The sequence below is a fragment of the Pseudorca crassidens genome, chromosome 2 (genome assembly GCF_039906515.1).
Source record: "Pseudorca crassidens isolate mPseCra1 chromosome 2, mPseCra1.hap1, whole genome shotgun sequence".
NCBI lineage: Eukaryota > Metazoa > Chordata > Mammalia > Artiodactyla > Delphinidae > Pseudorca > Pseudorca crassidens.
The window spans coordinates 68,516,177-68,532,862 of NC_090297.1; the positions used below are offsets into that span (position 1 = coordinate 68,516,177).

The 16,686-nt window shown below is 35.3% G+C and overlaps 1 protein-coding gene across 2 annotated transcripts in view; it reads right to left on the minus strand.

The window, feature by feature from the left end:
* Positions 1-2,185: 2,185 nt before the first annotated feature.
* ADGRL4 (adhesion G protein-coupled receptor L4) overlaps positions 2,186-16,686 on the minus strand; it is a 127,405-nt gene continuing 112,904 nt past the window's right edge. For both annotated transcript variants that reach the window (XM_067726673.1, XM_067726672.1), the window contains 3 exons: positions 6,382-6,473; positions 4,645-4,813; positions 2,186-4,280 (listed from right to left, as the gene is read on the minus strand). In XM_067726673.1, the coding sequence (XP_067582774.1) occupies positions 4,218-4,280; positions 4,645-4,813; positions 6,382-6,473 (324 nt within the window). In that variant the 3' untranslated portion in view covers positions 2,186-4,217. The remainder of the gene's footprint in view (positions 4,281-4,644; positions 4,814-6,381; positions 6,474-16,686) is intronic.

The following is a 16,686-nucleotide window of genomic DNA, read 5'->3' on the forward strand; positions in this document are numbered from 1 at the left end:
AATTAAAAAGGACTGAAGAAATGATGCCATCATCAAATGAGTATGTATAGACTGTTGGTTATGCCTAGCATGAAGATTGTGGAGTATCTGCTTAGAGACTTTCTCGTATGTTTTTTAATTGCTATATTGTGTGCAAATATATTTTTTCTAACCACAGTGTAATCAATCAACTAACAGATTTTTTAATTAGGGGATTATAGTGTCTCCAGTTAATAACAAGTTTATACACAGTAAGGGAATTTATCTTACACTTCTTTGGTGTCCATTCATCTCATTGTTTGAGACTCACCTTAAAGTATTAAGTTCTTTGATTGAATCCCTTGAAATACGATAACCCTTCTCCCAACCCCAGCTGCTCATGCAGAAGAGTTTGCAAATTAATATTTATTAATGAATTTGTAATACATTTTAGAGGTTGAGGAGACTGAATTTAGAATCCTAATATTTATTCCTCTCACTATCAAATGGTACATGAGGAATAACAGACAAATGGAAAATAAAGCACTACTTTATTACTTCTTTGGCAAGTTCCTTACAAATCCCCAAAGATCTTCCCTGGAAAAACTGAGTTGAAGCCATATTACGAGCTCAAGGCTACATTGGTAGCCTAATTCCTCTCCTTGCTCTACTTCATCAATTTGAGATTGCTGGGCCATCTCTTCCACCTAAACTGCATGACGTTAGAGATAAGCATGGAGGGCTTTACCTGAGAAAGCTGGCTCACCCAATATGCTTCCAGTATGGAGTATCTAAAGCAAAAGAGCAAAAGCCAGGCTGTTCAGAGGGTCCAGACTGTCTTATCACCTCAACCACAAGGTCACAAAACAGAAGAAGGCAGTGACATTGATTCACGAAGCAAAAAAGAAAAGGTATCTGCCTTAAAGGAAGAACATAACTTGGTACAATGAATATCTTGAGCTCGGATAAATAATTGCAATACAATGTGATAAATGTCAAAACAGGTAAGTACTGGATGGATTGATGACACAAAAGTAGAGCTGATTAATTCCTTGTGTGAAACCAGAAAGGCTTCATAGAGAAAGATACATTAGGTATAAGCAGATGTTTGTCAGAGTAATGATGATAACAAGGAGGAAGCTCCAGAAATAGGGGATTTGGTAAAGCATAGAAAGTCTTGGGAAAAATAAACAGTTTAGCAGAACTGAAGAAACTCATAGGGCAAACGTGAGAACCAGGGGGGTAGGATCTCTTTATCTCACAGACTTTGAGTGGGTTTAAATTTTTTCATGTTAATTAAGTGTGTCGTGTGTGGGCATTTGAAGGTGTGGGTGATGTCCACACCGTGGGGCAGTGTCACTTGGGGATGGGGTGAGCCCTCAGGCAGCGGGTCACACTGGGTCCTGCTGAGGCAGAGCTGCTGGGCCTCAGGGGACATGGCTTCATTGCACTCCTCCATCTGAGGGCTCGGGAGCCGCACATTGGAAGTGTGTTTCCAGCAGCTGTATGTACTTTTGTATGTACCTTTCAGTTCAGCATCTTAACACATTCCTGTCATTGTAATGTTCATTTTTGTTTTTGTGGTTGTTGTTTTTTTTTTTTTGCGGTACGCGGGCCTCTCACTGTTGTGGCCTCTCCCGTTGCGGAGCACAGGCTCCGGACACGCAGGCTCAGCGGCCATGGCTCACGGGCCCAGCCGCTCTGCGGTACGTGGGATCTTCCCGGACCGGGGTACGAACCCGTGTCCCCTGCATCGGCAGGCAGACTCTCAACCACTGCGCCACCAGGGAAGCCCCATTTTTGTATTTTTTTAAACCGAGCCCAGTGAAAACCTTTTTTGAGCCCTTTCTCTTGTTGATTATAAAAACAGGGGGCAAATGCTATGAGGCATTTATGCAATAAATATATATTTATACGTGTGCACACACCTGTTTTTTTTTTTTTTTTAAAGAGAGATCCTTACCTAATAAAAAGGTAAGTGAGCAGTTATGAAAAGGTCTGAAATCTCATACTAAAGAATACAAGTTTCACCCAATGATGTCTATGGGAGGGTTAGTGAAAACAAGATTCAGGATTTTAAGGTTTTCCCTACTGATATGAATACTTGCTTATATCTAAAGATGTTATTATGTATATATTTCCATAGTATTAGTTCCTATAGTTGCTGTAACAAATTTTCAAAAAAAATATCAATAATCTTGTGACAAATTATCAACAAACTTGGTGGTTAAAGCAATATACATTTATTGTTTTACAGTTTTAGATGTTAGAAGTCCAAACTGGGTCTCCCTGGGCTAAAACAAAAGTACAGCAGGGCTGACTTCCTTCTAGGAGCTCTGGGGGAGAATCCATTTCCTTGCCTTTCTCAGATTACAGGAGCTGCCCATGTTCTTTGGCTTGTGGACTGTTTCCATCTTCAAAGCCAGCAATGTGTGGTTGAGTATGCCTCGTACGGCACTGCTTTAACAGGCTCCCTCTTCTGCCTCCATCTTTTGTTTATAAGGAAACTTGTGATTACATGGGACCAACCTGAAAAATCCAGGATAATTTCCTCACGTTAAAGTTAGAGGACTAGCTGTTAGCTGGTTAATTCTCCTCTCCACGTAACCTAACATATTCATGTGTTCTGAAGATTAGGGTGTGGGCATTTTGGGAAGACCATTATTCTGCCCACCACACATAATTTGTATACATTGATTGAACAGATTACTTTTTTAGTATCTTATTCCAATAGCACTGTCCTATAATGATAATTATAATAATAGGTCATATAAGAGATCAAAAGATCAAATAAAAAGTTATCACAAATACTCTAAAAATGTTTAAGACATTGGCAGGCAGCTCATCTTTCTAGAGAAATGCCTCAGTCAAGCAGTAGAAAGATTCATTCAGATATCATTTTATTTGTTAGTGTAAGATGTGACAGACTTCACTTGAACAGCTGGAGAAATTAAGTTCAAATCACAACATTTAGTGTATTGGCACACTTTTACAGGTAGGTGTAGAACAATTACATATTTTTTGAAGTAAAATCACTGCTTCTACATTTTAATGAGAAAACTTGAAGATAGATAGAAGCCTTACATTTTAGCAGATATGCCTTAATAGAGGAAAACTGTCAGAAAATAGATCCAGTGTGAAAGTTTATACAGTTCCCAGTGATTTCTTTGTTATAAATAACATTTTTACATGTGTACTTTTCTGCAAAGAAAAAAATAGCAATTAACTTTATGAATACTTTCATATTTACAATGCCCTTTTAAAAATAGTAAATTGAAAGAGAATATTGTGATGTGAACTACAATATTTCTAAAATTAAAAAGAAATAAAGAACTCAAATATGCTAGTCTAATGAGATACAATATTCTTCACTACACTGAAAGGTTATGGAACAGAGTACTTCAGGTTTATATACACAATTTTTACATTTACAGGCATGAACAATATTATATTTTGACACATTTATGTACTACTGAATAAGCATTTGAAATCACAATCTGTGAAATAAGTATAGAAAGAGCATATATCTCATTCTGATGTTAACCTAAAAACAGAACAGAAATGTTTAGTTTTTTTTTTTTTGTGAAGTTTTGTGTTTTTATAGACTATTAGAATAGAAAATGGATATAACAAATACAGGTCTAAGTTGTTTTGGTAGAAATTTAAGTTCAGAACAATTCACAGAATGGTAAGATGTGTTTATTCAATTGTTTGTTTTATCTCTAATTTCCCATCTAGTTTACAAAACAACGAGCTTGTTCAAAATATTTCTCATTGTTACAACCGTCATTCCCTTTTTACTGTTTTATATTCTACCTCTTCATTCTCTTATGTTCCACTTTCTGTAACGGAGCTCATTACCAAGGTGATAGGGAACTAGTTTCAAAGGCAACATGAATCAAGAAAATATCAAGCCAGTGGTTTCCTTCAGGACATTCATATATTTTTTGTGTTAGAAAGAAAATCTTTCCTTGGGTGCAGTGATATCACTCTGAGAAACCAATTACTTTCCAAATATCTGCAATACTATTTTTGACATAGCTAACTAAGTCACGTAGGAAAGCTTACTATAGCTATATGGTACATAATTTTATCTCGTATTATCTACATTTCTTACACACTAAACAGAAAAATGGACTTAAAATATTTGATTAGTATTAACAATTGGACAATTTGTTTGAGTCATTTTTATACACTGGCCATCCACAGCTTGGCTTCTTTATTTCTGTGTAGCAATAATGATCCAGAGTTCTCTCTGTTTACCTCAAACATCCGAAACAACAAGGGACATTTTTGAACAATCTATAATATTCTTCTTGGATCTAAAAAAAAAGAAAAAGAAGAAAGTAAGAAACGCGAAACATAACTGTAACAATGACATCAAATTATTTTCAAATCACAACAAATTGTTATATTTAGTTTTCTAAATTATTGTTGCTTTCTGATTATCTGTCAGAATACGCTCAAGTGAATGTAAGCTGTATTTATACTCCTACTAGCAAGTTTTTTAAAAGCACATTTCCCTATGAACAGCTAAGCATTCTGATTATTTTGACACTAAAATGTACTGCACTTAGGCAATAAAGGCACAAGTCATGAATCTATGAGAATGAGAATTTTTATCAATTTGGTAACTGATGCTACATAAATATGCTATAAGGTTGACAAAAATAACAAATTGCTTACCTTTCTAGATAAAACACACAGGAATAAGAAGATGAACATCCCCTGGAAGGCATTGCTGACGGTGAAGAGGTAAGCTGTCACCACCGATGCGTGTACAACATGGAGCACTCCAAAGATCCAGGTGGTGCCAAGGAGGAACAGGAGAGCAAGGGCTCCTCTGGCACAAGACCTAGAACAAATTTGCAATGTTCCAGCTAAGAAAGCTATGCATACTTAACGTATCCTCAAATTCCTCAAATTATGTGGGAAGTCAGTTTTTGAATAACCAAGAAATCTTCGGTAAAGACCAATAATTTTGAAACTGACAAATTATGCTATAGCTGCATGGGACAGGCTAGGGTATACTAGCGTACTCTGGCTGGGATGTGCTTCCAAATTCAAGGCAGCATTTTTAAAATCTGCTATTTTTCAAGGAATTTCCTTAATCCTAAAATATTTTCATCTGTGTGTATGCTTTTTTTTTTTTTTTTTTGCGGTACGCGGGCCTCTCCCTGTTGTGCCCTATTCCGTTGCAGAGCACAGGCTCTGGACGTGCAGGCTCAGCGGCCATGGCTCACGGGCCCAGCCGCTCCGCGGCATGTGGTATCTTCCCAGACCGGGGCACGAACCCGTGTCTCCTGCATCGGCAGGCGGACTCTCAACCACTGCACCACCAGGGAAGCCCTGTGTGTATGCTTTGATCTCAAATCTAATGTTGCAGGAACTCCCAAAGGTAAGACAGATAGCTGTTAGGAAGTATTCTCCCTAAGAAACCTTGAAGAGTATACCATGTGGATTTAGGTCAGCACATGGGCAGGACATTAAAGGATACTTCTGCTTTCCTTTCAGGCTTAGTAGAGAACATGTAAAATATAAAACAAGTTTTTTTTTTTTTTTTTGCTTTTGCAATACAGTTACCTCAAAGTAAATTCATGTTAGAATGCTTATTTCTTAAAAAATACAGGCACATACTCACTTTTACACATTTTCAACTTATTGCCTGTGAGTTTTGGTAAAATAATATTCAATCCTGCTCACTGAGGACCCTGCCTTGAAAATGAGGCAACTAATACTTATTTTCTCATTCATTCTCAGTGCAATCATTCTTTACTGCAGAAGATGTTTTTGCAGTGTACCACAGAAAATGAGTCATTCTCAACTTTATTAAAGCCAGCAAACTACATGTAACTATGAATGGTGAGGAGTAAAAGAAAGTAATCAATCAAACATTTGCTAAATCCTAACTATAAATCTTGTGCAAGATATTGAAACTACAGGAGTGTTCCCAAGAGACCCAAACGTCAGTTGTTTCTAATGTTCCCTACAGTACACTTCAGTTTTTCCTGAATAAACCATTTTCAAGGTCTCAATAAATCAGTTTTAAAGGGAGGGAGTTGAGGAAAAATCATGGCGGAATGCAAACTAGAAATCACAAGGAAGAAACACAGTTACTAAGCGCTGAGAAGTGCTTTGCAAAAGCAGATCACTAAGGCCAACTTTTGTCTTAAAATGCAGTCATCATCTTTTCTTTCAAAGGGGAATATGTTCAAAAAGATTGCTTTACTTACCATTTAATCTGTGGTGATTATAGGCTTATTAAACATATTAAATACTATTTAGCAATACTATTTAGTATTTTAAATATGATGGGGGAAAGTGTGAAAAATCATTTAAAAATTTTCCTTCCAAAAATTATTTCTGCTTTAAGTTACTAAAGGTTTTAATCACTAAAGAAAATACAGTTGAAGAAATACTTACCTTATGTTCTCACAGCAACTAACTTCTGGTTTCAACCCCGCAGTGTGACGAAAAACTTTGTATATGATAACTCCAAATGCCAAGAGATTAACCTGAGAATATAAATTAATTTCAACAAAGAGATAATTTTCATAGTAAACTAGATACATATAAAGGAAATAAGCAAATAGCAAAGATATCAAATAAATAGAAACCAGTAAATCATGGCACTTTTATGCATATTAAGAAGTACAAACCCTCCGGTAGACATATGCAAACAAATATGTGGTTGATCTTTACAATATCACTGAAAATTGTCAGTACAAATCACAGTTAGTACAATTTGCCAGATTGTATTAAGCACCTGTTCAAGAACTTCTTCAGATGTTATAATCACTTCTACAGATTGATGAATTATCATCTTCTGCCAACAATATGGTTAATATACATATTAAGATAAATTTTGGTTTAAAAAACTTTATGAACACTTGAGAAATCAAATTTTTGTTCATGAAATTGTGTGCTGCTTCTTTGAAAAGAAGTTTTAGTGATACTTCTGTCAATCCTTTGAAAATTTAAACTGGAAAAGAGAAATTGAAAGGAAATTTGAAAACAACAAAACACCCTTAATTTCTACTGTTAGAAAATGTTTGAATGCACTTTCTTTTGTATGGTTCATCTAGCTATCTCTCCTAATATTATGTTGAGATTTCCTTTCCCTAAATTTAATCTCATAAACTTTCAAAATATTAATCAGTGAAATATATGTTTAAAGGCATATGCATTTTGATGAACATTTATATTCTATTATATATATTCCACAATATCGGTCATATAGAATGCACAGAATTTTTACCCCTTCTAAAATGACTGCATTATGAAAAACTTACTCTTCTTTTCTTTCCTTTTCTTATACTTTTGGAGACTTGTAAGTTATATGTGCAGTGTCAGAGGATTAATTGAGGGGTATATTTTAAATGTATATCTATTTTAACATAAGCATACTAATAATTAAAAATATTAAAATTATAGAAATAATTTGTAGGTTAATCCTTTATTGAATATATTTTATTAATCCAAACAAATTTTTCAAAAGCCATTTTGTAACAACAGTAGCAAAGTGCAATATTTTAATTTTCAGCTAATTCTTATACTAGGATTTCAGAAATTAATAGAAAAATTCTGTTTTTTCTTCCATATTCTAAGGACTTTATATAGCTTCTAAAAATGAAATTTACTAGTTACTATTATAAAAAGCAATATAAAATAATGGATCAGATGATTTCATGTTGTCATATCTCCATGGAGAGGTCCTTGAGAGAAACTCTTAGAGGAATATGGATCTAGTCCCTTCTTCCTGCTTCTAAATGTTTATTTACTTCAATTATACGATTAATTAATTCTAATTACAGTAAGGTTTCCATACAAAGAAAGACTTCAGCAATTGCAGAGGGGAGATAAAATATATTTAAATTGATTTAGTTGACAAGTTTTGCCCTATTGTATGCTCAAATAACTAACTGAAATGACAATTTAATAATATTTAATTTTATAAATAGTCTCTGCTACTTATGAAAGAGAGATGCATAGCATTTTCTAGGCTTCTATAGCTATAACTTCTTTAAATAAATTTGGGAACAACACTTGTATTTAATTTTATAAACATATATATGTTTTTTAAAATAATAAAAAGTATTAAAATTTGGTTAGTATAAATAATATACCCCAAATATTATTGGTTTGAAAATTTTCAAAGAAGTTTTATGAGGTGTTTATATTGAACTTGTTAACTCAACAGAAGAGTTATAAGATAAAATAACTTTAAGTGTTAAAATAATTGTTCACTAATGCATAAATTTCCTAAGTTAGTGATTTAAATTTATAATATTTATTAAATAAAGTTTCTTAAACTTCTGTTATTGATAAAACAAATTTGAAAAATAGTTGCTTATATTGTTATGGTTTCTCAGAAATGCATATACATTTTGGATATGCTTTTACGTCATATGCTAAAATAGTGAAGAGTAAAAATGGAACATTCTTTATGGGTGATCTAGCCGTGGAAAGTACATGTTTTCTACATAGAAGCGAAAATGTTTGCATACTTATAAAAACCAGGTGCTGCTAGACAAACAAGAGACAATTCTTAGTCCATAAACTTATATTTTTGCAATTGTAAGATAAAACAGATTAAAGCATTTTAATCAAAAGGTATTATGGTTTTATGCAATGAAAACAATCACAAATACGTTGATTGTATTATCAATGACAATAACAAAAATATATGGAGCTTTTTATTTGCATATATTCAAAACATTTTATAAAGGGTCAACTAAGTGTCTGGTATATTGGTGAGGTCTGGGTACATATTAATGAACAAAACAGACACTGCCTTTTGTTCTCATAAACTTATTAAGAAAATAGATAGTAAAAAAAAAATCATACAAATACTTACAATTCTACAAACTGTGAAAAATGCTACTAAGTCATAAATTTAGACTGTTAGGAGACACAAAATGAAGGTGGACTAGAATGAAGGTTTGGGAAGTATGTCTCTTAAGATTTAGCATTTTAAACCAGACGTGACGACTGATAATGCATTAGCAGATCAAAAATGAGGGAGAAAAGCATTCTATGAAGCAAAATGGCACAGAAAAAAGCCATGAGGCTTAAGAATATGGTATGCCTTTAAGGAATTACCAGCAGTGGTGGCTGAAGTGTAGTAAACATAGGGAAGGGTAGCTGGAGACAAGGTAGACAAAAGATGAAGAGTTCTTAGATTTTATCTTAAATGCAAAGGTTTTTAAATTTATTCTTTCACTCAAGAATCACTTATGCACTATAGTCCTTTTCCTCAAGGAACTTACAGTACAGTGGAGGAGATGGCCAGTCCACAGGCAAGTACAACATTACTTAGGAAGGGCCATGCAGTTGTTTGCAGAGTAGAGTAGAAGGACACAGGTGATGATACCCTAATGTATGATTTCTAAGCCATTCTTGAGTGACCAGTAGAGCCAAAGGAGTGAAACACAAAGAAAATAAGTGATTTGTCTGGATCTCAGTTGCTGGACCTGTCTATATATACTCACTGCCTCAGACTCAGTGGCTCCAAAGTATATCCTTAGGCCCCATCTAACATTTCTGCTTGGAAATCTAATGGGCATCATGAGTTAAAATGTCAAAAGTTAAACTGCTGTTCTTCTCCTAAAGAACCTAGTTTTGTTGTAACATATCCCACCTCACGAAAAAAAAGTTATCTCATTTTCTAGCAGATCAAGTTTATTCATCAGCAAACCTTTCATCTCTACCTTCAAAACATATTCGGAATATGACCACCATGTACCGTCTTCACAGCTCTTATCCTAGAAGAGGCCACCATCATGCCTCTTCTGGGTTATTGCAAAAGCCTCCTAATTGGTCTCTCTGCTTGCATCCTTGCCTTCCTACAATCTTTTCTCATTACAGCCGTAAGATTGAGCCTTTTAAAATGTAAGGCAGACCACTTCTCTAGTCGGAACCCTCTAATGGCTTCCCATCTCAGAGTTAAACCTGAGGATCTCACAATAAATTCTAAGGTCTGAAATGACATACTTCTTCCCTCAAGTCCTACTTCTCTGTGCTTTGATCACCTCACTCCACTCACATTGGATTCTCTGTTCTTCCTCCAGCACGCAAAGCATGACTTCAGGCCATTGTCCTTGCTGGACCTTTAGATATCCCCTTAGCTCATTCCCTCACCACCTCTGTTTAAATGCTCTTTATCTACGTACTGCCTCCCAGTGTACCTTTGTGAAAAACTGAAACCCAAATGATAAAATCAGACCCGAATTCAATTCTACGGAAATGCAGAGCATGATCGTACTCTTTACTGTTTTGGACAATGAAAATTCTGTATGTCAACATGTTCTTCCCTTGCCTTAGTCAGTAGGAAACTGACAAAGACTTTCCTTAATTAAATCGCAGTCAAGTTCCTCTGAGCCCTCTTCTCATCTAGGCCTCGACCCTGAGCTTCAGTGACATCCTTGCAGTGCCCAGTTTTATCAAGAATCCTGCTGAATCAGCTTAGAGAGGATTTTTCCCACTCTTGATAAGTGATCATTTTCAAATTCCTCATCTCCCATCCTTGATATCTGATCACCCTGGCCTGCCATTCAGTAAGAAAGCTCTTAAAATAAGTTTAGCAAGAATTCTCCCTACACTTGGGCTTCCCTGGTGGCGCAGTGGTTGAGAGTCCGCCTGCCGGTGCAGGGGATGCGGGTTCCTGCCCCGGTCCGGAAGGATCCCGCGTGCCGCGGAGCGGCTGCGCCTGTGTGCCGTGGCTGCTGGGCCTGCGCGTCCGGAGCCTGTTGCTCCGCGGCGGGAGGGGCCGCAGCAGTGAGGGGTCCGCGTACCGCAAAAAAAAAAAAAAAGAATACCGCAAAAAAAAAAAAAAAAAAAAAAAAAGAATTCTCCCTACACTTGATGTCTCCTCTTAGTAGTTTTTCATCTGCCATCCCCACCCACTCCCTCACACATAACCTGTTCCTTGGCTGTAAATTCCCAGTTGCCCTTATTGTATTCAGAGTTGAGCTCAATCTCCCCTATTTTGATAGTTTTGCCACGTCTCACAATAGTCTGGAATAAAGTCTTCCTTACCATTTTAACAAGTGTCAGAATAAATTTTTCCTTAACCAAACTCAGAGTCAAATCCAAGGTCATATTATAATATTAAGCAAATTTGGGATAACTGGAAAAACCTAAATTTACTCTTTTTACACTGCCTGCATTCTCTCTTTATCCATAAATATATAAGCTACTTAAACTTCTTTTTCTAATAGAGTAAAAAAAACAAAAACAACTTAAACAAAGAATTAGCATCACCTAAAGGCACATGACTTTACTTAGAGGTGGAAATTAAGTTGAAACTCTATGCATTTTACATGGTACAGAAAAGTATCTTTTGGGAGGAAATGTTTTATGAAGTAATCATGAACAGTCTGAGATGAGATAAAAACAAAAGCTCAGAACAAGATTATGTAGAATTAAAAAGTATTTCTAATAATAAGAAATAGTTTGCAATTATTCCAGAAGTAATGACTTTGAGAACTGATACAGAAATATCTGTATTTTAGGTTAAATAGTTGGGAAGATACTATTAACACTGTGTTTACAAGCAATGGCTACAGCAACAATAAAATACTTGAATACTTCAGTAAGTCTTTAAAATATAATATAAATCATTAATATTAACCTTAATTAGCAAAATGTTGCCTTTAAAATGATTCACACTTTTGCTCATTAGTGCTTACCTATGTGTACTGATTTTATAAGCTGTGGTTCTCTTATTACTTATCTCTAACATTAGTGTCACAAAAAAGCACAGGGGCTAATTAATGACTTGTGAATCAACAGAGTCACTCATTATGACTTTTGTCTCAATTTTTAAAACACTGTTGTAGTTTGTCAACCAGGAGCCCATAATACTTTTCTAGGAATAAACAGGACAAGGACATTACATGGCAAACATAAGAACTCTGAAATTCATTGCTGTACTTTAGATTACAGAAGAGAATGAAAATAGCTGTGGAAAAAAAAAATCATTCAAAGTCCTGGAAGCTTAAAATCAGTTCCCTTGCTTCATCTTAAGGGATGTTTATCTATACAGAGATTTGTTTCTTCACTTCATTGATGCATGCAGTTACTTCAAAGTTTGGCACACATGTTCGACAGAGTGCATTAAAAATTTTTAAGTGCCTTAGTTTTTTAAACTAGAAATTTAAATAGATGGGCTGGTGAGAGAGCGAGGGCTAATTCTGAAAGATTTAGACCTACAGGTACATTCAACCCAAGGGCCTCAAATTCAGACTTCAGAATAAAGCATCCCAATCAGTCATTTTTTTTCTTAGTCTTTTTTCTCAATAATTGATGAAGCCATCTATATGCTGATGTCAGATCTCACCAGAAAGAATGAGAAAATTTCTCTTACAGCACTTTTAGTCTCATGCTTTAATTTTTCATATATATCAAACAGGATCTGGTTCATTTAAGAATGTGTCATGATCACAACTGCTATATCCTTTCAAATAGTTTTATTACCTTTAAATTAACTGGCCTAGAACAAAACTGCTTCTGCCAAGGACAAAAGGTGGGTTTCTACTGGCTTACCAAGAGGCCATAAAAAAAGACCCATTCTCAATCCCTAGGCCACTGCAGAGATGGCTGAGTAGCTTTTAATTTAAGCTTTAAAGTGAAAAGATATAATCTATTAAATAAAAAAAATTGTCTACTAGCTAGATTGGAATTAAGTAGTTAGAGTTTTGTCTTCTGTCTGATTGTTTTTTTAAATTATTTCCCAGCTAGAATCACTTCTTTACATGCCTTAGTTACAGTATATTCATATAGTATTGGGGTATGTGGTAAGTGGAATAATATGCCTCTTCCAAAAAAAAATGTCTACTCCCTAATGTCTGGGACCCTGTGAATATAGCAAAAGGGATTTTACAGATAGAATTAAGGTTATAATTCTATCCTTAGGATAGAAAGACTTTAGGATAAGAAAGTTATCCTGGATAAAATAACGGCTCAATGTAAATATGTGAGCCCTTAAAAACGAAAGAGGAAGGCAGAAAAGATTCAGCAGAGATGCCACAGAAGGCAGGAGAGATGAGGCATAAGTGAAGGTCTGAGAGACGGAAGACCAAGCGGACCATGTGTCAGGAAATGTGGGAGGCTTTACAGATTGAGACTGACCTCTGTCTAACAGTCAGCAAAGAAATCAATCGCATGAAACTGAATTTGGCCAACAATCTGAATAAACACAGAAACAAATTCTCCCCCAAAGCCTCCAGAAGAGCTGACGCCTTGATTTTAGCCCAGTGAGACTCTGAGCACAGGAATCAGCTGAGCTGCACTGTGCCCAGACCTCTGACCTACCGTGCTGTGAACTCACAGATTTGGGGTGTTTTAATTCACTAAGTTTGCAATAATTTGTTATGACAGCATTAGAACACTAATACAGGGTGTTTCTATTGCTAATTATAGAGGTATAGACATGAAACACCCTATAATTACAGTGCTTCTTATTTTTAAAATAAAAATTTTAAATCCAGCTTAAAATAAATATTAATTTATCAATAACTCATAAATATTATTGATGTTCCAGATATTTGATGGGTAGTCAATTATATGAAAGCATTTATTATTTGTGGATTCTGCTTCTTTGTTTCCTAAAATAAAAAGATCAAGACAAGTTATAACTTGTAAAAGACTTCCTTTCCAGCAAGTCACAAATGCAGTTTGTACTTTCAGGTACCTGTCACATTTTCTTCATTATAATACCTGCCCTTATAGGCCTTTCTCATAGTGCTGCCAGATTAGTAAATAAAAATATAGGATGCCAGTGAAAGTTGAATTTCAGATAAACAACAAATTAATTTTTTAGTATAAGTATGTTCCATACAATATTGGGGACATGCTTATACTTAAAAAATAATTTTTTGTTTATCTGAAAGTCAAAGTATGTGGGCATTCGGACGTTTGTTTGACAACTCTGACTTCTTAGCTTTCAAGTTATTTTCACATCTGATCTTTTTCATACTCTGAGGGCACTGACTTCCTAGTAGAAAACCCCAAGGACATTATCCTCTCGATGAAGGCTGATCTATAACTGTTTGAAAAGAGATCTCAAAAGAAGAGGGGGTCAATTTTCAGAAGTTGCAACCATTGTGGAGCCTGAACATGTGTGTATGTGCTAAGACTGATAAAATACCCTGAAGGTATATAGGGGCTGAAAGCACATATAAAAGGTTTGAGCCCAATAAGGAATATACCCAGGCTCGGCAGAACTCCCCCTGGAAAGCCCAAGATCTGCATGGTGAAGCTGTGCCAGGAAGCAATGGATTGGGTTGGCACCTGTTAAAAGCTTTTTGCTAATAAATTAATATTTAGAAACTAAATTTCCAAAGTTTAGATGCGAAATTGCTTTAATATACATTTAGGGAAAACCCACAGAAATTATGACGCTACCGTGTTTGTTGACCTTTTGTCAGAACTGTGGAGTGGAATAACTTTTCCTCTACATATACCTCCATGACACTGCTAGGAAGCATTTCTCTCCTAACATCACGAGCCTCATCTTGTTTAACATTCCTGAGGCTCAGAACTGAGCAGCTTGGGAATATCTACAGAGCTAAGAGATGCTTCTCTCCTGAAATTATTAGCACCTGCATCAGGAGGGCATAGACTACAGAGAAATGGGAATGTAGTCTACAAATTATATGAAAAAAAAGTAATCTGAAACATATTGAAACATCTGAAAAAATCTGAAAACAACATATTTAAGTAGGTTCTAAATATCATGAGAGGAGAATATCCCTCATAGATTACTCTGGGGTATTAACAGTATTCCTGATACTTCACTAATCAATCTCTTGAGGTTTACACTTTAAAACACAGCAATACTCTCCTACCAGGCCTTGACTGTTTGGATATACAACTGGATAAATAGTTGTTCTGGTATAAAATAGCATTTTTTATGTACTCAATAACTACTATAAAATTGAGGCTCAGATCAATAACAAAAATAATAATAACTAATATTTATTGTTTTCTATGTGCCAGACACTATTCCAAGTTTTCCTTATTTATTTATTTAACCCGTACATGAACTTTATGGGGTAGGTTTTCTTAGTCTTCTTAATATTATTATTACAGATGGTCCCTGATTTACGATGGCTTGATTTAGGATTTTTCGACTTTACGGTGGTGTGAAAATGATATGATTGAAGTACAGTTTCAGTAAAAACTGTACTTCAAATTTTGAATTTTGGTTTTTCCCAGTCTTGTGATATATGGTATGATATTCTCTTGATGCTGGGCAGCAGCAGCGAGCCTCAGCTCCCAGTCAGCACCGCTGTCACCAGGGTAAACAACCAGTACACTGACAAATATCTGTACCCATACAACCACTCTGTTTTTCACTTTCAGTACAGTATTCAATAAATTACATGAGATATTCAACACTTTATTATAAAATAGGCTTTGTGTTAAAATATTTGCCCAATTGTAGGCTAATGTAATTGTTCTAAGCATGTTTAAGGTAGGCTAGGCTAAGCTATGATGTTTGATGGGTTGGCTGTAGTAGATGCATTTCGACTTAGGATGGGTTTACTGAGCCATAACCCCATTGTAAGTCGAGTAAGATCTGCATCATTACATTTATTTCACATTTATGGCAACAGAGGCATAGAGAAGTTAAATAATTGGCCCAAAGTGAAACGGTTAGGATGTAGCAGAGCCAAGATTCATACCTAGTAGACAGATTCTACAGTTTATGCTCCTAAGAACTACCAAACTACAGATGAAGGATAGGTAAAGAGAAGTTAAATTGACATCTAAAAGTTTAAGAATTTGTTTAGACATTTATTTATTTTGACTACTAATAGTAACTTTATTTTAGAAACGGTTAAAAGTAGAAGAGGAAAACATTATTGAGTAGTGACTTGGTTAGCTATTAGGCGTTAGTGTTCATTGAACTTAGTCAAGAAACCAGTAACACTGAACAGGATGTAGTGTTTTATGCCAATGATCCCTTAATGGAGACACCTGCCTTCTGTTCTCTGTGGTCAAGGATCTAAGAAAGTGATAGTTTTTCCTGTGCTGGTCAATAACAAAGCTTTATATCCTTTAGAGTTCAAATATGGTTATCGGGTTCATGTCAGTGGTCTAAGTGGAATGCAAAATAATCTATTGTTGCACAGGAAAAACACATTGGAATTCCTATTGATATTTTTCCAAGGAAAAATTAAGGTTTACTACTTAAAATACAAAGGACACTGGTGCCCTCACTTTTTCTACATCACATGTCACACATCAGATATAAGCCATTGGGAGGGATAAGTGCTTGTTACCAAAGGTAGCAGAGTCCCCCCTCTCCTGCTGCGCCCTTTGTTATCTTTCAGCCTCCTGCAGCGTATGGTATGTGTATCTGCTAGGTGGATTTCCAGATCACATTATGTAGTTTAATAAAGTAACCCTAATAAAATGAAAAAAGTAAGATCTAATGTCTCCAAGTGCAACTCTGGATTAAAATGAATACTGCTAAAGTATACATGAAGGAAAAAATGACACAACTGACTTTTTTCCTACTCCTAGACTGAGTTATTTGCCAGAAAAGTTGCAAGTCCATGTAAGTCAGTCAAGTTAAAATCCACAAATGGATTCAAATTCCAGCTCTGACATTTATTTACTTAATTCCTTGTATTGCATGTTCCTTGTCTGTAAAACATGGATAATATTAGTACTTATTTCACAGGGTTTTTGCATGTATTAAATTACATAATTAATGTA